The following is a 24,422-nucleotide window of genomic DNA, read 5'->3' as shown; positions in this document are numbered from 1 at the left end:
TTGGGTTTCTTCTTTTCTTTTTCTATATTCCCGTTTTCTAATATCTGTGTAAGTATATAAGGTCCAGTATATTTTCTACTTAATTTTCCTCCGCGAGTTTCTGTTTTTCTATAAACTTGTGATCCTAAACGAGGATCCTTTGAGTTCCTATCTTTATTTCTTTTTCCAATTAAGTTTGTTTTCTTTAAGTTTTTGATTTTCTTCTTGTATACTTGTATATAGAGCTTGAGTATTATTATGTGTACATCTAAAAACATATTGAGTATAAGCTTGTGCTGGAATAAGTCTCATGGGATCTTTACTGTCTGTATGTCCCGATACTAATTCGAAAGGTGTATGGCCAGTTGCTGTGTGTATAGTACTATTATAGGTAATAAGAGCATAAGGCATAATGGAAATATTATCTGCATCTTTATCTTTTTCTTTTAGTAATCTTAACTGCTCAGTTAAGGTAGAATGGAATCTTTCTACCTGGGAATTAGATTCGTGATGATATGGAGTAGTAAAATGAATTTTTTGTGGATGCGTTTTTAGTAATTCATCTACAACGTCATTTTTGAATTCTCCGCCACTGTCTGCAACAATTTGCTTCCGTATTCCGAAAAATGAACAGAAATGTACTAATTGTTGACACGCTGATATCGCTGTACCAAAATATTGTAACGCTTGGCCATATTTTGAAAATTTTTCTATAATTGTTAAAAATCTTTGATTGCCAACTTTATAAGTATCTATATGTACTATCTCAAAAAGCTTGGAGGGTGTGTGGGTTAATATTAAAGGTTCTTTATGTGGATTTCTATTATATTTTGATCTTTGGCATATTTCACATTCGTTTATGTATTTTTTTATATCCTTCTTCATTGATTTTCAGTAGTAATTTATTTTTAAAGCTCTAAGAGTCTCTGAAATTCCTCGATGATTCGTTTTATCGTCGTGCTTATATTTTATTAGTTGATTTCTTTCTTCTGATAATACATTGTTAACTAATTTTGTACATTCAATCAATTTTAATTTTGTAAAATATTTACGCCATACATTCTGAAATATTGGTCGTAATTCTTGAGATAAGAGATACATGTATAAAGTATTTTTGCATGCATTTTCTTTTAGGAATTGGGTCACACTTTCTTCGTCAGTTGAAATAGTAGCTTTTATTATTTTATGTCCTTCAAAATTCTTGCATTCGCGTTTTAAATAATTTGCAAAAGGCGCTCTTTTAACGATAAGTTGATAGGCTTTATTGTTTATAATTTCATCTAACAATGAGAACCTATTTGCATTTGAAGAGGCAGGGGGCACTATGGGCTGTATCTGTGTCTGAGTTATCCATCTCAACGTTTTCATTGTTCTTATTTCCTGTTGATATAATTTTATTTACTTGTGGGTGGTTTTCTGTAACCTCATTGTTATCGAGATTTTGCAAACTTTCATTTACTACATTTTCATCAACTATGTCTGGATTAAATTCAACTAAAAATTGGTCGATATCAAAATCTATGTCACCGGGATTATTTATATTTAATTCTGTTTCAATTACATTAATATTTATTCGACTTAAAGAATCGGCAATGTTCGTTTTACCGGGTTTATATTTTAAAGTATAGTTAAATTCTTCTAATTTTAATCTCCATAGTAATAATTTGGAGTTGGGTTCCTTTAAATTAAATAACCATCTTAGGTACGGATGGCGGTTTTTGACAAAACACCGGTTTTCGGTTATACCGGTTTTTTTTGCTTACGGTTTAACCTGGCGGTTATAACCGGCCAAAAAAACCGGTTTTTCCAAAAACCGGTTTTCGGTATTTTTAATCCAATAGTTACAAAGTTACATTTACAATGCACTTTAGTTTGGGATACTTCATTCGACTCGATATCAATATGATCAAAATTAGTACTATCGAAAGAACATCAATATCAATATAAATAAAACACAATTTTTATTAAAACCATTTTATTCTATTAATTATTATATTTATTTATTATTTTATTATTATTATTATAATATTATTATTATAATATATATTTAGTGATTATTATTAAATATAATATAGCGTAAGATTAATATATACATATTGCAATAATATACAATAAAAGAATATGAAGTAATATTTTAAGTAAAAAAGTATAGGTTAGAAGGTTACAAATAGGTTATATTATATGAAATGGATTTCGCATTATGTTGGCCAGTATTTTTCATGAAGCCTATTGAGAAAAACTCGTTCATATATATGTTGGTCGGTTAAGCGGCTTCTCTCATCTGACACAATATCGTTCAACGATGACACCAGTCTCTCTGATGCCACCGAACTTCCGACCAACGACATGTATTTTTTTAGCTATAAAAGCCAAGCCTAGCATACAGGTTCTGTTCTGATCCCAGAATGAAAACGGATCACTTGGCAGCAAAGGCCGCTGCAGATATAGAGTCAGTTCATTTGAAAAAGAACTTTGAATCTGTGTGTCCTGAGAACTTGAACTGAAACTACTGTTCACCAACTCCAGATCGTGTGAAGACCAAAGAGGGTTTTATTTTAAACTCACTTTGGCTTCTTCATTCTGGAAGGAGCAGGAAGGAGAAAGTTTTCCGATTTCGGTAAGGTACGTCCTAACTTCCGAGCCTAAATTGGATGTGACTGTCTCCGCTATATACGGATTCAGATATAGTTTTTTGAACCTCGGGTCCGTGATTGTTGCATGGCAAAGCAGATGATTTCGTAAAAGCTTGGTGCCCCTCTCTTAAATGCTAGTTATAAGCTTTGGCATAACTTTTGAGCTGTACTAAGGTTTGGCTTGAGGTTTTTTAAAAATCTTTCGATAATAGACACAAGGAGAATAACAAGGCTAGCAGTAATGTACTGGGAACCCGATATCTCCTTTGTGGCCTCATCGAAAGGCGATAAAATGCTTACAATTTTAGTGATTAGTTTTATATCTGAACCAGAAATCATCCTTGGTGCTTTTTAAATCGAGGGATCTGCCAATATTGCAGCTATATATGGGGACATTAGTGTGAATCTGGTTGTAGTCAGATGCAGAGAGCAGTAAACCAAAATTATTATACTACTGCTCAACAGAGAGCGCTAAAATAATTCAGGTTCTATTGTCAATGAATATAATGAGAGTAGAATATAATAATATGCAATTATTGTATTCAATTAATGATGCAAATTTAATTTACCATTTAAAAATATAATCCTCTAAAATACCCACCAATTTTCCTCCCCTCCCAAACCCAAAAAAATCCCCACCCCAACCATTTCAACTTATAAAAAATCTCCCAGACTCTTTCAAATGGGATTTAAAAAAAATAATATCAACATAAATATTTTATGTAACAATAAAACGCTGAAAACTTTGTTTTCAAAACTTCCACAAAATTTATTTTAATTTCTTATCACTACAGCTGTTTCGGCTGATTACCTTTCTCAAGTGATCTGTTTTTGGCATGGGTTTACACTTTATAGTCTCTAATGAAATAGGTTGAGGAGGGGAGAACTGTTTGTCTCAAGCTGGTCATTCAGAATTATATCTGTGTTTTTTAATTTGTTGATTTCCATAGATTCTAACAAAGATAGCTTAAGGCCTTTATTTTGAATGTGTAGAATTTTAAATTCGTCATTAAAAGAATGATTATGATCTAGAAGGTGAAGTGCGTATGTAGAATCTGTTTTTCTATTATTGAAAGCCCTTTTATGTTCTGCTATTCGTTTATTAAAATTTCTACCTGTTTGACCAATGTAAGTTTTTGGGCAGTCGCCACATTTAAGTTTGTACACACCACTGTGTAAGTGTTTTTTATGTTGGCTCTTATTGTTTTTAATATATTTGCCTAGGCAGTTCAGGGCTTTCTTGTGTAGTTTTTGCTTTAACATTTTATTAATTGTTTGTTCGTTGTATCCATTGTTTACTGCTATTTGCTTAATGATATTTAATTCTGTCCCAAAATTGTATTTTGACATAGGAATTGCTGTTAATCTATGTAACATACTATGATAGGCTGCCAGTTTATGTTGTGTGGGATGGGATGATGAATTGTGAATAGTCGTGTCAGTATGGGTAGGTTTATGAAATATGGAGAAGTCATGTTTGTTTTTAAGTCTGGTAATTTTTAAATCTAAAAAATTTTATGGATTGATTTTGTTCTGTTGTTTTGTTGAATAATTTGTTTGGAATAATTACTTGAAAATAATAATTATGATTGGGATCCAAAATAATACCTAACCTAATCCTAATCACCGTAAAAACCTAATAACCGGTTTTTACTTTAAAAATAAAAAACCGGTTATAACCGGGACAAAAAAACAACCGATAAAACCGGTTATTGCGAAGTAAAAAAACCGGTTTTCGGTTAAAACCGGCAGGTTTTTCCCATCCCCAATCTTAGGGGTCTATGGTCGCATAAAATTTCAAAAGATCTGGGTAAATCATTTGCGACTTTTCTAAAACTTAAAGTTCTTTAAGATGATTAAAAGATTTTTTAAATTCTAGAGTGTGTATAATTTTTGCATGTTTCTTTAGACACATAGTTAAAGGTTTAGCTATTTTGGCGAAATTTTTAATAAATCTTCTCTAATATTCTGCTAATCCTAAAAATGACTTTATTTCTTTTTGTGTAGTAGAAATAGGAAAGTTTTTGACTGCATTTATTTTATCTGAATTTGGTCGTACTCCTTCTTTTGTTATAACATGACCTAAATATGCCACTTTTGTTCGTAAAAATTCTGATTTATCTAGCTGTTTTTTAAAATTAGATTTTCTTAGTCTTTCAAAAATTGCTTTCAGTCTTTTAACATGTTCTTGCAATGATGAGGAAAAAACAATTATATCATCTAAATATATATAGCAGATTTCATTCTGATATCCTCTTAATACATTATTCATAACTTTCTGAAAAGTAGCTGGGGCATTTTTCAATCCAAAGGGCATACGTAAAAATTCATAATATCCTGTCTCTGTGGAAAATTTCATTTCTATCTGATGGAAACCATTTGCTAAATCTAAAGTAGTAAAATATTGAGCTCTTCCTAGACCATCTAGAATATTATCTATTGATGGCAAGGGAAATTTATTTTCTATTGTACTTTGATTCAGTTTGCTGTAATCTATAACTATTATATATTTCTTTTGGTTACTTGCATCCATTTTCTTCTCTATTACCCAGATGGGTGAATTAAAAGGCGGGTTTGAATCTTGTATTATTCCATTTTTTAACATATTTATTTGTCTACTAACTTCTTTTTTTTAAACTTCCGGATATCTGTAATTCCTTGTGTAAACCGGAGTATCATTAACTAAAAATCTTTATTTCATTCATAAAACTAAGAGGCGTTCCGTCTATATAAAAAATATCTCTATATTCATAATATAATTTACTTAAAGCTTCGTATTCTTCTTTGTTACAATCATGAAGTCTAAGTTTCTTGAGATTTTCTTTTTGTAGATAATCTATTTCTTCTTCTTCTATGCCCATCTGCTCAATATGGTATGACTGAATATTATTCCAATTTTCTTCTTGAATATATTCTACATTAAAAGGTTCCGTAAATTTAATTTCCGCTGGAGTTTCTTCTAGGTTACTTATCATAGTAAAAGCGTTGTGATCATTTATCTCAATTAAACATGAAGGAATTTCTGCATTTCCGATTTTTGTATAATTTAGTATCGCTGTACCAGATTTTCTTTTAACTGGGACTTTAACTTTTTGAACAGTTCTTGGTGGTATTATTATTTTACTAGGTTTAAAATATTTTTGTTTAGTTGGATCTTGTGATTTTAAAAATATGGTAAGAGGAATGGTTGGGTCTTTAGTTTTGAATATTTATTTAAAATCAATCGAAAAGACAAACATTTATAGGATTATTTGCATCTCTATTGCTATGTTTATTCAAAAAATTTTCACATGATTTAATAAATCTATTTAATTGTTTCAGATTGCCATCAAAACTAGGAATATTATCTGCTCGATTATTTATTAATTGAAAATTAGGTTGAGTCATCTCGTTAAATGATAAATTTACTAAATGATCTAAAATTTCCTCCACAGTGAATCAAAAAAATATAATATATAGGTAAAAATATGGATTTTGGTAAAATAGGAAACACTTACATGAATATTTTCATTTTCTATAGACTTCAGACAATTTTTGTTCTTCCGTCTGCACCAATAGGATTCTGGACGATGCTGGTTTCTTCACCCTGGTCTTGGCTTCTTCAATGGGTTGTGGACAATGCTTGTTGTTAGCCCTGGATGTTTGGCTGTTACCGTACCCGAAATGTGAATTTTTTCTTTTTCGTTAATCTTTGAAAAGAAAAATTGCACTCGAAATTGGGCAAGGTTAACACAAGCACTGTATAATTTCAAAAAATCCTACTGACTGCGCCAGTTACGAAGTTCAAAGCCAAAAACGGTTTTTTAATAAATTGAACTTATTCAACATATACAACTAAAATTTCACAAGAACTAATGAATCAGAGGATAAGTTTAGTGGATGAATAACAGGGTTTTCGTAGTGGAATATCGTGTACAGATGCAATATTCGTCATAAAGCAAATTACTGACAATTTACTAGAGTATAATAGACCAGCATTTCTGTGTCTGATTGACTTAAAAAAAGCATTTGTCAGAATAAGACTCAAAAATATAATCGATCTTCTGTATAATAGAGAAGTTCCCTACATATTATAAAAACCATTGACAACATCTACCAAAATAACAAAATGGAAGTCAGATTGGATAGACAACTTAAAAAAAATTAAAGAAATAGGCATCGGAATAGAGGAAGAAGAAGAAGAACTTCCAAATAATATATTTAATAATTTAAATTTTATTAAATGTGGATAAGTATATAAATGTACAGAAATAAAACAAATATTTTGTTATTTTAATTCAAAGGGATTTATATAATCTCGTATACACAATATACAAAACAAAAATATTACAAAAAATATATTTCCTAACTAATCATAGTTTGAAGAATTTAAAAGAAAAATTAAACATCTTTTTCCACGTTAATTAAAATCTTGGTTTTGGCAATAGAAGTCTTGTAAGTAAGTATTGCAAATAGATTTACAGATAAGCAAATATAAACAAAAATCCGCAAGGACACAAAAAATAAAAACTAACAATAAATAGACAATAAATCCAGCAAAATAAATAAAAACTTTAATAGGATCGAGTTCTATATAGAATATAAACAATATAAAACTAAAATACTTGTGATCATATTTTGATAAAAATACTTTCAAACTATACAGTTGATATTTATTCATAAAAAATAAAACAATATTATAAGCAAAATACAGCAAATCATTTTACATCTTTCTAATTTTTATTACTGTGCTATTAACTTTATTTACTGCTGGGTTACCAGTATGCCTCTATGATGCTTTTATCTGGTAGACAGAAAAATTAAAATTTATCACAGATACACTTTTAGTGCCGTTGTAAGTGAACTAATGATATTCAATCGTTTAATTTAATTATTCATACTTTTTCTTTATTTTCTTCTTCTTTTTCGTTGTTCTGCTCTTCGTCATTCCAAGGCTGAACTTCGGCTGATCCAAAGATGATAAAAATTATGGCGGCAGCAGTGTAGACACAGGCTGCTACGATAAAAATTATCCTCCAAAGCGATTTATCATCCTAAAAAATAAAGAATAATTTGGATATATCATAATTCAACAAAAAGGGCTTAACGATTAAAATAACGTAAAATATGATGAAAACTTTGTTAAAATCAAAGACCGATTGCGGCCAATGATCGACAATTACGGTCAAAACGCGTCATGGTCAGCAGCATATTGCATGATACTATAAGTATATTGCTAATCTCGTACATATCGCTTAAAGGCCGTTTACGTAGTCCAAAACGCCTTCTGGTATTCGTCATGTTGCCAAAATTCGACGAGCACACAAACAAAACGACCAAAAACCAAGTTTCTGCGAGTCTCAGCTTGTAAACACGCCAAACTCGCGGTACATGAAGACCGCTGAGTAAAAGTAAATCGGCCAAGTTCTTTACTACTACACTTTACAATGTAATGATCTGAACCGCATGCTATTTCTCTATATGCTCTTATGTCTTGCACTTTCATTGTAGTGTTTTGCTTTAATACGACGTAATCTACAATTAATTTTAAATTTCTAGTAACTTGTAACGTATTAAAAACAATTAAGAGTGGGAAAAGCTCTGGAAATGACATGCTTCCCATAGAAATCCTAGAAATTCTAGATGACAAGCACATTGATGTTTTAGTGACACTCTGGAAACAAATTTATAGTTTAGGCGTATTACCCAAAGAGTGGTTAATGTCGATTTTTATTTGTTTCCCCAAAAAGAAAAAAACAAGAGAATGCAGCGACTACCGCACCATTAGCTTGATGTCTCATGTGCTAAAGTTACTACTAAAAGTCATCCATAACCGAATATATCGCAAATTGGACATAGACGTTAATGATACACAATTTGGTTTGCGCAAAGGCCTAGGAACGCGTAAATCTCTTTTTTCACTTAATATATTGATACAAAGATGCCTGGACGTCAATTAAGGTATATACGCATGTTTTATTGACTATAATAAAGCATTCGATAAAGTTCGACATATTTGTATGTCCTAAAATCAAAGAAGATTGACTAGGATCTAGGATTGATTGACCTCAGGATCATATCAAATTTATACTATAAACAGTGAGCAAAAGTACGTGTTAACGAAGAGCTGTCAAAAGAAATTGAAATTAGATGTGGAGTGAGACAGGGATGCGTATTGTCGCCACTTCTTTTTAATGCCTACTCCGAAGAGATCCTAAAAACGCTCTTGAGGGGTCTTGAACAGCTGGAATAAAGGTAAATAGAGTTCCCATTAACAACATTAGATATGCGGATGACACTATGATTTTAGCCGAAAATATTGAAGATCTTCAGATACTGCTGACCAGAATAGCGGAGTATGGAAAAGAGTACGCTCTAATAATGAACGTCAAGAAGACGAAATTTATGAGAATATGGAAAACTCAAAGAAATACCGAGAATCTTCTAATAAACGGAACCAACGTCGAACAAGTGGACCAATATGCATATTTCGGAACAATGATTGACTCCACAAATGATTACATTTAGGAGATCAAAATCAGAATAGAAAAGGCTAGAGCAAATTTCAACTATTTCAACAAAATGAGAAGAGTGGTATGTACAAGGGATTTAAAATTGAAACTAAGAGTTAGGTTGGTGAGGTTATTTTTTCGACTTTGTTTTATGGAATGGAATCTTGGACCTTGAATACGACATCAATGAAAAAACTGGAATCGTTCGAGGTGTGGGTGTATAGAAGAATTCTGAAAATATCGTGGACAGAAAACGTCACAAACAAAGAGGTTCTGAGAAGGATGAATAAAGAAATAGAAATTTTAAATACAATTAAAACAAGAAAATTGGAATATCTCGGACATATTACGCGTGGAGAGAAATACACCTTGCTCCAACTGATTATGCAGGGAAAGATCCAAGGAAAGAGAAGCATAGGGAGGCGTAGAATGTCATGGCTGCGCAATCTGAGAGAGTGGTACGGATGTACATCAAATGAACTTCAGAGCAGCCGCCTCAAAAGTTCGAATAGCTATGATGATTGCTGACCTCCGCCACTTGAAGAAGAAGTAACTTGTGCTCAGGTATATTTGTGTAAGTATATCTTTATGTTTAAAAAAGTTATATGTTATTTTTAGTTGGCGGTTTTCACATAACTCAATTTCTATTTTTGTTGGGAATAAGCCACAATTTTAACACAAATTTTTAATTTATTCATCTGACTCATATAAAGTAGACGATTTTAAAATGATATTGCCAAGATAGTTCATTCGATTACTTTTATTTAGATGAAATAAACTTTAACTTGAGAATACCCGTCAGAAAAATAGCATGTGATCCGTCTTTAAAAAGACGACCACATGCATTGATGACAGTAAAATTTTCTTGTTAATGATTGCATAGTAAATCATGAGGAAAATACTAGAAAAAAAACCTCATAAGACTATCCTGACATGGTAAGTATTTGGTCTTATACATTTAGTTAAAAATATACACATATAAGTGGAATCTGCAAACATGAAAGAGCAACAAAAGGAGTATCTATATTAGTAAAAAATAAATGGAGAAAACACATACAAGATTACAAAAAAAATATACGAACGAATAATAGAAAATAGGATGAACATATTTGGGTCCCGGACAATTGCTCGAAAACAGTTTCCCGAAAGACAATTCCCCGAAAGCAATTCCCCGATTTGCCCGAAAACAGATTCCCGAAAACAGATTCCCGAAAGACAATTCCCCGAAAGCAATTCCCCGAATGGACAATTACCCGAAGGGACAATTTCCCGAACAGACAATTTCCCGAACGGACAATTGCTCGAATGGACAATTGGCAGATAAACAAAAAAAGAGAATTGACAGAAAAATATATTTAAATAGTTATTGCTTTATTATTTCCTATATACTACTACGGTAACTTACGTACTATTTATTCTACACAATCTAACACAATGTAAGCAGTAATAACTATTTAAATAGCACGTAATTAGTATACAGAAAATACATGTAAAGCAATAAGTACTGAAATATATTTTTCGGTCAATTCTCTTTTCGGACAATTTTTTGAATTTTATACTTGTATACGCTCGGTCGGCGTTGGAAATTTGCATGAGAGTGAATCTGTGAAACCATTACATTGTAAGATAATGAGTAAGAGAGAGACAGAATATATATTTTCTCTCTCTTCCTCTCTCGAGAATAAAAATGTTCCTTTTGTATATTATATATTTAATATTATATATATATATATATATATATATATATATATATATATATATATATATATAAATATATATATATATATATAATATTGTATATATATATATATATATATATATATATATATATATATATATAATATTATTTATAATATATTATGTATTAATATTATTATTTATGTGATATGTTTTGTATTATTTAAAATTAAACGTTTATAATTATTTTAGGCTTTTGTATTTCAAAATAATCACTGTTTTACTGAGAACTGTCAATTTTGAAATCCGTTAGTGTCATAATTGGCAAATCCTTTACGTGTTTGGTTCATAAGCTGGTGGTTGTGAGTTCGAATCCCAATTATGAATTTCCTTTTTATTTTTGAAATATTTAAAAACCTCACGATAATCTTATTAAATATATGTAATATACGCAAAAAACATAAATTTTAAAATAAAATGAAAATTTACAACATAATCCGAGTTGTTGGTTTTTTATTTTTATCTTCATAAAGTAAGTATTATGTATATTGGCAGTTTTAAATACTTATGAATATTACAGTATTATTATATTGAATTATGTTGCAGTGTATTTATTGTATTGTAATTTTTATATTAATAACAAAATAAACAATGAATTTTACTGCAGAGTATGTGTAAAATTTTTTTTTTGCATTCAACTCCTTTTATACATATATAAAAATAAAAATATATATTTTCATTAAAATATTGATACAATCCTTCATTTACTATACTCCCATTACAGGTCAAATGTTTATATACAGCAAACGATGCACCATATACCTATATAACTAATTATTTTTCTCTTTCTGCTCTCTCTTACCTATAGCATTACATATGTAATAATTGTGCAGATTGACTCCGATATAAATTTTTAACGGCGAACGCGTGTATAGAAGTATAACTTCTACCGGCAGTCCCACTGGACTGCCACACCCGTTTTTTTTTCTGTCAATTGTCTATTCGGACAATTTCCGTTCGGTCCATTCGTATTTCGGGGATTCGGGGAATTGTCTATTCGGGGAAGTGCTTTCGGGGATTTGTCTTTCGGGAAACTGTTTTCGGGCAATTGTCCTAGATCCAACAACATATTTGGCCCACCAAATAATTGTTGGAGTATATGCAATGAATGATAGAGCGACTATAAGGTAAAGGGAAGATTTCTTACAACGCTCCAAAATATGTATTAGAGATAAGGCAAAAGGAAAAAAATGTTCTTCTAATTGGAGATTTTAATAGCCACATAGGAAAGGAAATTTCAATTTGCCGACAATGGAAGTCTACTTGTTTTTCTAATGAAATTGCGAGCGGTTGATACTAGAAAAAATATTTCATAACTAGTTGTGGTCGTAAAAACGAAACGTTTTCACTGGTATTTATATTTCGGCGGCAAACATGATACCGAAGCGTGATTTTCGTTAGTAATTGTAACGGAAAGAGTAAGGGATTATTGATATGTTAAGACTTAAACACTTTTCCTTTCAGTTAGGTAAGACGACTATATTCATATCTAACTTTTATAGTCCGTTTTTGTAGCGGAAGCCGATTTTTATTTGGGTTATTCAAGATTTTGATGCAATCTTGTAGGCAATTTACATTCTCTTTACATTAATAAAGTATTTAAGAAAATCATATCAACTTACCTCAGGATTAACCACAAATTGAACCGTTAAAGGAGCCAAAATTGAGAATATATTGGAAGATCCGTTGCCAATACCCATGAGTACTCCTGAATATTTGGGTGCCAAATCAACAGGATTAATTTGAAATCCTACAAAAGCTGCGGAATTTATACCTACAGCAATGACTAACATGACAACACTTAGAGTACTTTGGGAGTCTGGAAGAAAACTTAAAACTACTAATGCAATGGCAGGCCCAAGTATTCCTATAAAATAAAAAAACAAGTTAGTTTACATATTGCAATTAAATAAATTATTTGAAATTTTTTCAAATAGGTTATGTATATTTTACTATATTTTACTAAACAGTTGTTACAGTGGAAGTTTCCCAGACAAAAAAGAAAATATATTATGTAGATATACTACGTAAATGATAAAGAATATAATAGAATAATATAGATATAATAATAGTAAAGAATAAACTTGTCTAATCCATACTTAAATCATCGATGTCAACTTTTACGGCTAATATTCTGACGTTCAACTGGTATTTTATCCTGTGAGATTCTCACGATTCTCCCTTTTTCCATTATGTTACTATACTCGTTCAATTTTTTTCTTTTTTGCGCTCAATTTTAATGTTTTCGACTAAGCATGTGTCTCTTATGTTTTCGCCCTTTTTCTGTTTAGGAGTTTTCTTTCATCTATTTACGAAGTCTCTTCATTATGTTTTAGTCTTTTGGTTTTTGACATTTCTGGTCTTGCTTCTGGGATTGATTAAATGCTAATGTTTTTGTTTTGCCATATTTTGCTGATACTTTAGCTGAAGTTGTTTGTAGTCTTGCTTCTACCACAACATTGCCAAAAGTGATATTTGTATATCTAAATATTTTGTATTGGGATATAAAGAAAAAAAAAATAACTGAAAAAATCTTATACAAGTTTTTGAGGGGTTCAAAAAAGTATATGAGCAATGGATAATGACAAATCTTTGAAAATGTACAGCTGATTTGTTTTGTTTTTTAAACAATCATAAAAATTGAAAGAATCATTTTTGCCTATAAAACGTTTCTTATGCACTGTAGAGAAAAATGGTTCACATAAAAGTTGTAGATCTTAAAAAGTTCTTTAATTTGCGAATTTCTAAATTAAAATTCAAAGACAATTGACCGAGATAATTGCAAAAACCCCATATTTTTGCAGTAACTTATAAATGTTAATAACTTTATTTTTTGAATAATGATATAAAATATTTAGCAGATGGCAATCGATTCTTTAAGGCTTTAATTTTAAGATATAATAAAAAAATTTAATCATTTTATCAAATTTGTTATTAAAAAAACGTAAAAGTGTTTAGCTTATGGACAGTTGAACCTTTGATACTTTTTATGTCACGTACTTGTACTAGGAAGGTCCGATCAGTAATAAGCCTACAAAACAAACGAAAATTTTGGAAAAGTGGCGTTTTATTTCTAAACATAGTCTACTTTTAGCTCGATACACTTTATCCAGCGATGTTCCAACTTCTTTAACCTGTCTAAAAAATACGTTTTCTCGAGGTCTACAAAGTAGGCTTCCGTGGCGGCGATGATCTTCTGTTTCGAATTTGTGCCCCGTGAGTGCCTTTTTCAAGTTTGGAAACACAAAGAAGTCACACGGGGTCAAATCTAGGAAATATGATGGATGGGGCAATAGTTCGTAGCTAAATTCGACCAATTTCGCCATATCGACTGCGGAATAAGCGGGTCCGTTGTCATGGTGGAAGAGCACTTTTGTCTTTTCTAAATGGAGTCGTTTTTTCTACAATTCGGCGTCAAATCGGCCCAATAATTCGACATAGTAGAGCCCTGTGACCGTGTTCGGAGCACGTCCGGTGCTGGGTGTCGCCACTGTTTCGACTGTTTCTTGGTCCCTGGTGTGTACCATGGATTCATGTTTCGTCACTGGTTACGAAACGACGTAGAAACTCCTTCGGATTACGCTTAAATAGCATCAAACACTGCTCTGAAGTGATTTCACGGTTAAGCTAATTGTCTGGAGTGTTCATCTGGAGCAATCATCGCGCCGACAGCTTCGGCATGCCCAAAATTTTACGCAGGATATCACAAACTCGGTCTTTTGAGATATATACTGTCTCAGCTATCTCGCGTACCTTTAGTCGGCTGTCTGGCGATATCAAATCGTGAATTTTTGTTACTTTGGCGTGGCTCATTAAAAACCGACGTAAAACCACGTTGAAACTCGTTTAATTAATTTTTAAGGGTTGGCATCGAAGGAGACCTACTTACATACCACATCACCGTACACAGCATATAAGCGCTCTTTGATTTCGCTGTGCGATTTCTCTTGCAAAAACAAGAATGGAATCACCGATCAATATTGCTATTTTTCCATTTTTCCAAATTCCACGAACATGCCCGCTTTCACACGCGGTCGAAACAAAACTACGATTCCGATTCGGCTGAAATTTTGATATTAGCTGTGTACTAGAATGTATTACACGATAGTAGATTTCTTTTGAGACAGTGGTGCCATCAGGTGGCGGCGAGGCTAGTTACTTATCGGACCACCAACGTAATTAGGCTCACTAAAAAGATGATTAAAAAACAAAAAAAAAAACTTTCTATGAACAATGGGAACCAAGATGGCGATTTTTTTATTCATATTTTCATTATTTATTAAGAGCTAAAAATTAAACAGACTATAAACGTGGATCTGAATTTTTTGAACCATTTTATAAATGACATATATCGAGAAGGAGTAAAAAGGTATAACCCGTTTAAGTGATAAAGGCGGTACTCGTAAAATACCGCCTGTCCGAGTTCAGTTTCTATGGCACGCAGAAGCTTAATTTTTTTTTAATTGTGGTATATTTTAAATTGTGCTATAAAATAATAAGAACTGTGCTATTCTCACCTCCCGAAAAATCGGAAAATCCCGAAAAAATCAATCAGATAAATTTTTCCACAAAAAGTTGAATTTTGCTATTATTTTATAAGAAATATTTAAATTTTGTTGATTATTGTATATTATTTATATAAATACACTCAGGTGCAAAAAAATCGATCCATTCCTTATTTCTAATTTATTTGAAGTTGTATAATTTTAGAGACATTAAATTACGTATGTAAATTTAGGTGTACCCTCGTATACGAGAAATAAAATAATATTTTTAATATTGCTTTTTATATTTCTTAAAACAAATTGGTATTTCAGGTTTTTGTCTAAAAGGGTCTGAAGCAAGTAGATATTTATTGAATGTTGTTTTTAATTCAACAACCATACTAGTGTACTTAGTGATTTTATTTTCAAAACGTGTTATATTTTTATTTAATTATCCTTCCTAAATGTCTCTAACTCCGACAGATGCTGCAAGGGCGGTGACATTAGTTCAAGATGGTCGTAGCCAATATTATGCAGCTGAAATGTTGGGTTTTAGTCGATCTTCGGTTCAAAGAGCAGTTCGGCGTTTTAGCGACACCGGTAACTTCACAAGAAGACCAGGATCAGGTCGTAAAACGGTAACATCCGAAAGAGATGATCGATTTCTGGTCTCATCATGTTTGAGAAATCAGTATCTTACTTCAGTTGAACTGGCAAATCGTCTGAGCGAAGTGTGAAATGTGGATGTAAGCAGATGGACAGTTCGTCGACGACTTCTAAAAGGTAATTTATTATCCAGAAGGCCAGCCCTATCTCCAATACTATCCATAGAACATCGCAGAGCTCGCCTTGCTTTTGCAAGAGAACAGGAAAACTGGAGTGATGCAGACTGGGGCAATGTATTGTTCTCAGATGAGTCCAGATTTTGTCTAAGGTCACCAGACGGCCGAGAAAGCGTTTGGAGAAGACACGGAGAGCCATATTTTCAATGTAATATTGCGGAAAGAATAAGTTATAGGGGGGGCTCCGTTATGGTTTGGGCTGGTATCAGTTCAGAAGCCCATACTGATTTAGTTATTGTAGATAGAGGTTCTATGACTGCCGCAAGATACATAACAAGTATTTTAGATCAGCTTGTGGTACCTTTTGCTTCTTTCATTGGACCTAATTTTATTTTTATGGACGACAACGCGCGTCCTCACCGTGCTAGAATCGTCAACCAATATATAGAGGTGGTGGAAATTGTCCGTATGAACTGGCCAGCTTGCAGTCCCGATCTCAATCCCATAGAACATCTATGGGATATGATGGGAAGACGTCTTCGACCACGAGTACCCCGTCCAAACAACTTGGCTGAACTTACAGCGGCTCTTCAAGAAATATGGGACCAATTGGATCAATTTGATATCCAGAGGTTAATTACCTCAATGCCTAGACGTGTACAGGTTGTTATAAGGGCTTATAAGGGTAAACACTAGATAGTGATTTATTATCAATGTTTTTCTTAATTTCAGAAAGTTTTGAATATTCTTGTATTTTTTATTTTTGGCGTATGTCTCTATAAATAAATGATTTTTTTGGATAATCTGTAAAAATTATTTTAATCTAACATATACTTTTACATATACCTGATTTAAAACTAATATCTTCAAACGTTTTCTTTTTTCAGCAAATAATACCCATGGATCGATTTTTTTGCACCTGAGTGTATATAATAATTATTATTATTAATTCTTCTTGTAAAGTACAAAAAGATTTATTTCAAAATTTATTTTAAAACCATTCAGAGAGTGTAAAAAATTCTTAAAAAATAAGTCGTAATATTTTAATTTAGATAAACTCATTTGGAGTAGTAATTTATAATTAATATTATGTATTTATATAAATAATATACATTAACTATTAAAATTTAAATGTTTTCTACATAATAATAGTAAAATTCAATAACTTTTTATGGACAAAATTAATTAGTTTATTTTTCCGGGAATTTTCGATTTGGTTGAGTTTACCGAAAGTACAAGCTAATTATAGCCACTAATGTTAAACATAGAACAAAAATTTTAGGTTTAGCAGTGTTGGCATGTTTTTATAATGTAGATGCTGTATGCTTCAAATATAAAAAGATAAAGCTTTAGAAAAGTACATTTTGTTTATATGATGTTATGAATTACGCAATTTTTGATTTACATAAAACAAGAATGAGTAAATATTTGTTTCTTTGGAGATTGCATTGCATTGGATAATTGCAGTTTATTATTAGAAACTTTTTTTGGCAAATAGATTGTTTTATATAAATTAAAAATTGCAGAATTCATAAAATAGTATAATCAAAATGTACTTTTAAAAAGATTTCTCTCTTTATATTTGAAGCATACAACATATGCATTATAAAAACATCCCAACGCTACGAAACCGAAATATCTATTTCACGGTTGACATTTGCGGCTACATTCGGCATGTACTTTCGGTAAACTCAACCTTCGATTTTTTCGGGAGGTGGATGTAGACTTGTTCTTATTTTCTCGAGCTACACCAGTTTAAGAAAAAATGAATGTTCAGCTTATGATAGAAGGCGAGATATTGCAAATATTTCTAGCGCACTTTAATTTGAAGTTCCGTTCTTAAAAAAATTGGGCTAGAAAAGTTCTCCCTTTCAATTTAACGTGTCGGTATTTTACGAGTACGATCACTTTAATAGATTATAACTTTTTACATCTCCTCTGTATATGCCATCTTTAAATTGTATTATAAGATCTAGATCTTCTTTTACAATCTGAACAATGTTCAGCTCTTATAGTTTAATATACAATGGAAATATGATTTTAAGAAAAACAATATTGGTTCCTATGGGTCATAGAAGGTTTTTTTTAAGATTCTATTTTTTTTTAACAGTTTATTAGTAAGCCTACAGCGAGTTATAGTACGACCGTATGACCGCTAGAATCCAGCATATTCGATCTTAAAGACTTTCAACTTCTTATTCCCTCGGGAGAACTCTCTGCAGGCGATTTCCCTAGGGCTGCCTCTTGGAACAGTGGACCAACACTTAAAAGTGACGAGGATCTACAAATACTCTTCCACTATCCTGAGTGCGCCAATTATGAATGTTCTTTTGGAAAACACTTTTATTAAAAAGCACACACACTCGAAATAAAGTTTTATTTACACTAGCAAAGAGTTTAGTTACAATTTTAAAACATAATATTCAGACTGAAAAAAAGGTGGTTTTACGATGCTTTATTTATAATAAATACACTTGCTGAATTGGCTGTTTATAAGCTAAAAAGTCCATTTGTAAAGGGTTTTTTATTAACAATTTTAAAATGTGCAAATTTTTTAATACATCTTAAAAATTGAAGCCTCACAGAATATATTGCGATCTACTAAATACTTCTAGAGTCAATGTTTGGGCATGTAGTATAATATATATAATAAACAACTTGAATAACTTCAAACTATTTAGCCGATCTAGCTGAGATTTAGCACACAACTCATTAACTTACATAATTTCAAGTAGTCATTATACATGCAGTATGTATATTGACTACTCATTATTCAAAAAACAAACTTAAAAAAATAAAGGTTTTTTTTGCAATTATATCGGTCAATTGTTTATGTATTTTAATTTAGAAACTCGTGAATTAAAGAACTTTTTAAGATCTACAACTTTTATTTGAACCATTTTTCTCTAAAGTGTATAGAAAACCTTTTAAAGGTAAAAATTGATTCTTTTACTTTTTATGATTGTTAAAAAAAAACAAAGCAAAATTAGCTGTACGTCTTTAAGGTTGAACAATAGAGGACTAAAATAATCTTATCCTATTGCCAACCTCAATTGGGTCAGTTAGTCCCTCTTCAATCGAAAGAAGAAGTTTTGTTTCGATCGTTTTGATTATTCCTAGAGGTACCACTCCTGTGTATAATTTAATAACGTCCTTTAATATATAATAATTTAATATATATATATATATATATATATATATATATATATATATATATATATATATATATATATAAATGTATACAGTATGTCAATTTTAACTTACTACGGGTTATATCTCACGATCAAAATCTGATATCGAAAAATGCTTTAAACCGCTTCTAGGATAGTAAGGGGGAACTAAAATGACATGAAAGAGAACTCACCCCCATCAAGCCCGTAGACTCAACCCACCACAACCAAAAAGTTTAAATTGCAAACCCCTACTTGTGATACATCATTGAAAAGACTATAAATATGCTATTAAATGGTATAATAATTATTGTACAGGGTGAAGCAATAATTATGAAACTTTGGCTTAAATGGAAAATTTAATGAGGTTTTTGTTGATTCTGTTGATGACTGTATAATTATTGTTTAATAATTATACAGGGTGTTAACATCAGCCGTCTTACTATGACTTTTGTATTTATAATGCAATCTTCCAGACTATTATTTTTAATGATAAGTGCCCGTCGGATTTTTTTTGTTAAATAAAAGCTTAATTTGCCGTTTTTGCAAAACAAGTTAAAAACATCTGGTTTTTGGATTCTGTCAGATCCAATAACTTTTGGTTTATTTGAGAGTTTTAAATGTCATTCATTTTCATTATGTCTACGATCGGTACTGTCCTTCAGCTGTAGTTGTCACGATGGTTTACAGTATATCTGAACGCGTAGAGATGATTTTCATATATGCAACCCAGAACCAATGTTATTTATGAACAGCTCAAATATTTCATGCAAGGTATCCGGCCAAAAATGTAAGTCACGTGTACGTCCGCGATTTAGTTGAAAAGTTTTGAGAAACGGGATCAGTGCAAAATAAAAAAAAGGGATGCCCCAAGATTACTGAATGAAGCATCCCAAATTAAGGTCCTTGGAAATTCTGCAACAGACCCTAGTGCATCGACACGTCAAATATCTGCAATGACAGGATTTTCACATGAGTCTATAAAAAAGGTGTTGAAATTACATAAGTTTCACCCGTACAAAACACAAGTCCTTTAAGAACTAGGCGATAATGATTCAGACCGACGAATTGAGTTTTGTGAACTCATGACTGAAAGAATTCGCGTTGAACCGAGAATGTTAAAAAATATTTGTTTCACTGATGAAAGTAATTTTATGCTAAATGGTAATGTAAATAAACAAAATTGTCGGTAATGTAGTGATGCGAACACGCATCGATTCAAAGAAGGTCACACTCAATGTCCTGAAAAACTGAATGTTTGGGCAGGAATATTAGGCGATGCTATAATTGGCCCCTTGTTCATACCAGGCAATTTAAGTGGCGACATTTATCTCGATATGCTGGAAAATACCATCAAACCTTTAATTGTGCATGAATAAGAGAACCAAAGGGACGATAAAGGCAACCTAGCTCTAGACGAAGATTTGCTGCACTTCCAACAAGATGGAGCACCTCCTCACTATGCAGCTCCAGTTAGGCGCTGGTTGGATACTAATTATCCGAACAAATGGATTGGAGTGAGAGGTTCTATTAAATGGCCACCGAGGTCACCAGACTTACCGTCACCTGACTTTTTTCTATGAAGTTACCTCAAGTCAGTAGTTTATAAAACTCAACCTGCGCTGCGTCACTTGGGGAATTGCGAGAAAGAATTACGCAAGCATGTCGCGCTATTACTAGAACAACATTTGCCAAAGTTCGTGCAGAATTTGAAAATAGGCTGTATTATAGTTTACAAAACAACGGAACCGTCTTTAAACATTTACTTAATTGACAGTTTTAACAAATTTGTGGTTTAAATTAAATTTTTCAATTTAAGCCAAGTTTCACAATTATTGCTTCACCCTGTATAATTATTATTTATACCATTGGATAACATTTTTTATAGTCTTTTTAATGATCTGTCCCAAGGAGTATGCACTTTAAAATTTTTTGGTTGTGGTTGGTGGGGATTAGGTGGTTGATGGAGGTGAGTTCTCTTTCATATCATTTTAGTTTCCCCTTACTATCCTCGAAACGAATTTCAAGCATTTTTCGATATCAGCTTTTGTTAGTGAGATATAGCCCATTGTAAGTTTTAAAATTGACACACTGTATATTAAGTGTTAAGTCTATATTTTTATTTATTATGAAGTAACTAATATTCTATGATAATACTTACCAATTGTATTAAAGAATTTCCGTGCAAACTCTCTTGTAAAATATTTTCTATTAATTAGGAAATCTGAGATAGCTCCAAATACAAAACTTAATAGGAAGCACGTTGCATATGGCGCAGCGGATAAAAGACTGTTCTGAAAAAAAAAAAGATATTCGGTTATAAACATATGAAATTTAGTTGAAATGGTAATAGTTCATATCAATCATATTGATAGCAAATTCTGAAAATTACATAAGAAAGGAAAACAGTCTCTTAAATCCGTTTATCAAGAGAGCTAAATAATTCTAAGGGTACGTAAAGACTGAAGATACATGGATGTGGGAGGTGGAGGTCGCGGTTGCGGTCGAAGTTTACATCGATGATGGATAGAACATACTGAAAATACCTTCCTTTCAGTGTTCTTTGCGGTTTCTAAGGTGACTGCAATGTGTTTCGGTAACGTTAGCTTTTACTAACTATTAGTATTCAGGTTATAGTACAGAGATGTAAAGATGTCGTACATCCAGTTTATATGTGTTTTATCCACTTTGAGAAAGCCTTTGATCCAGTGAAACATACTGAAATGATAGCTATTCTTCAGCAGGTAGGTATTGATCATAAAGATCTACGCATTATTAAAAATATTTACTAGCATCAACGTGCAAACATCAGGATTGGCCGGGACACTTTGGCTGGAGTAAGGCAGGGCTGCATTTTGTCCCCGCTATTATTTAACATCTATTCTGAGTTCGTTTTCAATAAAGCAGTGGATAATGTTCAATGTGGTATAAAAATAAATGGCGTCAATATTAATAATTTGAGATATGCGGATGACACAGTGTTAATTGCAAGCAATTACGAAGAACTTCAACATCTAATTAATAGGATTACCACAACGTGTGATGAATATGGCCTTAAGCTAAACACCGTAAAGACAAAGGTGATGGTCGTCAGTAAAACGCCAATACAACCGGAAGTGGTAGCCGCTTATGGTGAACAACTGAAGAGAACTAACAGTATCACTTACCTTGGTTGTAATCTAAATGAAAACTGGGACATGAGCAAAGAAATTAGAATACGGATAAAGAAGGCCAGAGCTGCATTCTTTACGATGAAGAAACTGTTATGTGGAAACAATATTACTTTAAGTCTAAAAATTAGATTAGTGAGATGTTATGTGTTCTCTACTGTTTTGTATGGTGTTGAAGGTTGGACTTTGACGGATAAACTTTTTAAGAAACTGGAAGCCTTTGAAATCTAGATGTATCGGAGAATCCTACGAATAAGTTGGGTGGATAGAGTTCGTAACGAAGTTGTTTTGCATCGGATGGGAAAAGTTACGGAAGTCGTCAAAACAGTTAAAAATCGCAAACTTGAATATTTTGGCCATGTTATGCGCCACCCAGAGATACTTCATTTAATAATACAAGGCAAGGTAGACGGAAGAAGAGGGTCAGGTCGAAGAAGAACGTCATGGCTTAGAAACCTGAGAGATTGGTTTAACAGATCCTCTGCATCTCTTTTCCTAGCTACGAAATTACTATGGCCAATTTGATAGCCAACGCTCGGTAATCGAGCTCGACACATGAAGAAGAAGAAGCTTTTTTACATTATAAAATTATGTACATGAGCAACAGTAGTGATGACAGTGAATGCATGTATTTAAATGAAAAGCAGTGGATCATTTGTAATTCTTTAAATCGCCAGCTCATTCTATAAATAAAAAAAAGCATTATCTAGGAGAATACCATCACTTAAAGAGCTTAAGTAACACCACTCAGATAGATTTTGTGCTTATATGAGAATAAGTCTGGATACATTTCAGTATATTTATCATACCATCCGTATCTCCGGCGAATGTCACGGGGTTTGAAAACCACCACAAAACTTGTAATTTACCACGCAATCAACAGCGCAATCGCGATGTAAAACAAACTATTTTGTTTTGGCATCGACATCGCTGTAAACCGCGATGATAGGTCGCGAGGGTGAACGGGTGAAACATCCTTAATATGTGCAATCTCATAAGAAAATCAAGGTTTGTTTTTGACATCGATGTATCGACCGCAACCGCGACCTCCATCGTACACATCCATGTATCTTCGGTATGTCCATATCCTAATACTTCTCTAATATTAATACACTACAGACTAATATTTAGGCATGATGTTTAAAAGAGAACTTCTGTGGGAACCCCTCTGAAACAAATTTACTACTTGGCAAATTTCACTTTGTCTCTGAGATGCGCAAATAAAGATCTGAGATAGGTAATAGAAACGCATGTATACTCCATGTGGAAATTTTATGGATTTAGATATTTTCAAAATAAAAACATTAGAATTTGGTTATAGATTTTAATAGTGAAACTATTTTAATATTTTGTTTCTTCATCATCAGTAATACTAACGAATATGTTATGAATATTACTAATAGGACACGACGTCCTCCGGATGTCCAAAATAGGTTTAATTTTTAGTCCTAACATTAATGGACTTTAAACGGACGTCCTTGTGACGTACAACTTTGGACGTACTACGGATGAAATAAATATGGACGTTATTTGGGTCTCCTTTAACATTTTAACATAACCTAACTATTGAAACTACCATAGACATTAGTTATATATCTATGGTAACTACCATATACATATAAATAGACTGAGTGCTGCAATACAGGATCTTTCCCCCAGTGCGATAGAGAAAACTGACGCAAAACAGTACCTGCATTTCCCATTGGTCATTTAGGCACGTGTTGTGTGGTAAGTATATGGTATTTCTATAATTACTTTCTTAGTAGAATATCAGCAATAAAACAATAATTAATAACTCTTTTTAAATCGCTTGGAAATAAATTTACCATATTAAATTTGTATATCAAGATATTTAGATTATTTACTGTGATGTGTTAAACAATTATTTATAATGCATTTCTGTGACTTATTATCATCAGACATTATTTTCACTTTTAGAACTAACAATAATATTAAGTGGTGGTATGGTGTTATAT

The 24,422-nt window shown here is 32.0% G+C and overlaps 1 protein-coding gene across 5 annotated transcripts in view; it reads right to left on the bottom strand.

The window, feature by feature from the left end:
* Positions 1–6,869: 6,869 nt before the first annotated feature.
* Positions 6,870–24,422, bottom strand: part of LOC140437248 (putative inorganic phosphate cotransporter) — a 90,960-nt gene continuing 73,407 nt past the window's right edge. For 4 of the 5 annotated variants that reach the window (XM_072526654.1, XM_072526657.1, XM_072526655.1 and 1 more), the window contains exons 8-10: positions 21,438–21,570; positions 12,463–12,707; positions 6,871–7,645 (exon numbers count right to left, since the gene is read on the bottom strand). In XM_072526654.1, the coding sequence (XP_072382755.1) occupies positions 7,487–7,645; positions 12,463–12,707; positions 21,438–21,570 (537 nt within the window). In that variant the 3' untranslated portion in view covers positions 6,871–7,486. Of the gene's footprint in view, positions 7,646–12,462; positions 12,708–21,437; positions 21,571–24,422 lie in introns of all 5 variants that reach the window. The other variant, XM_072526658.1, reaches the window with a different exon arrangement.

This window comes from Diabrotica undecimpunctata, chromosome 3 (assembly GCF_040954645.1).
Source record: "Diabrotica undecimpunctata isolate CICGRU chromosome 3, icDiaUnde3, whole genome shotgun sequence".
In the NCBI taxonomy this organism is placed as follows: domain Eukaryota; kingdom Metazoa; phylum Arthropoda; class Insecta; order Coleoptera; family Chrysomelidae; genus Diabrotica; species Diabrotica undecimpunctata.
The sequence above is the reverse complement of the archived record's forward strand: the minus strand, read 5'-3'. Positions and strand labels throughout refer to the sequence as shown.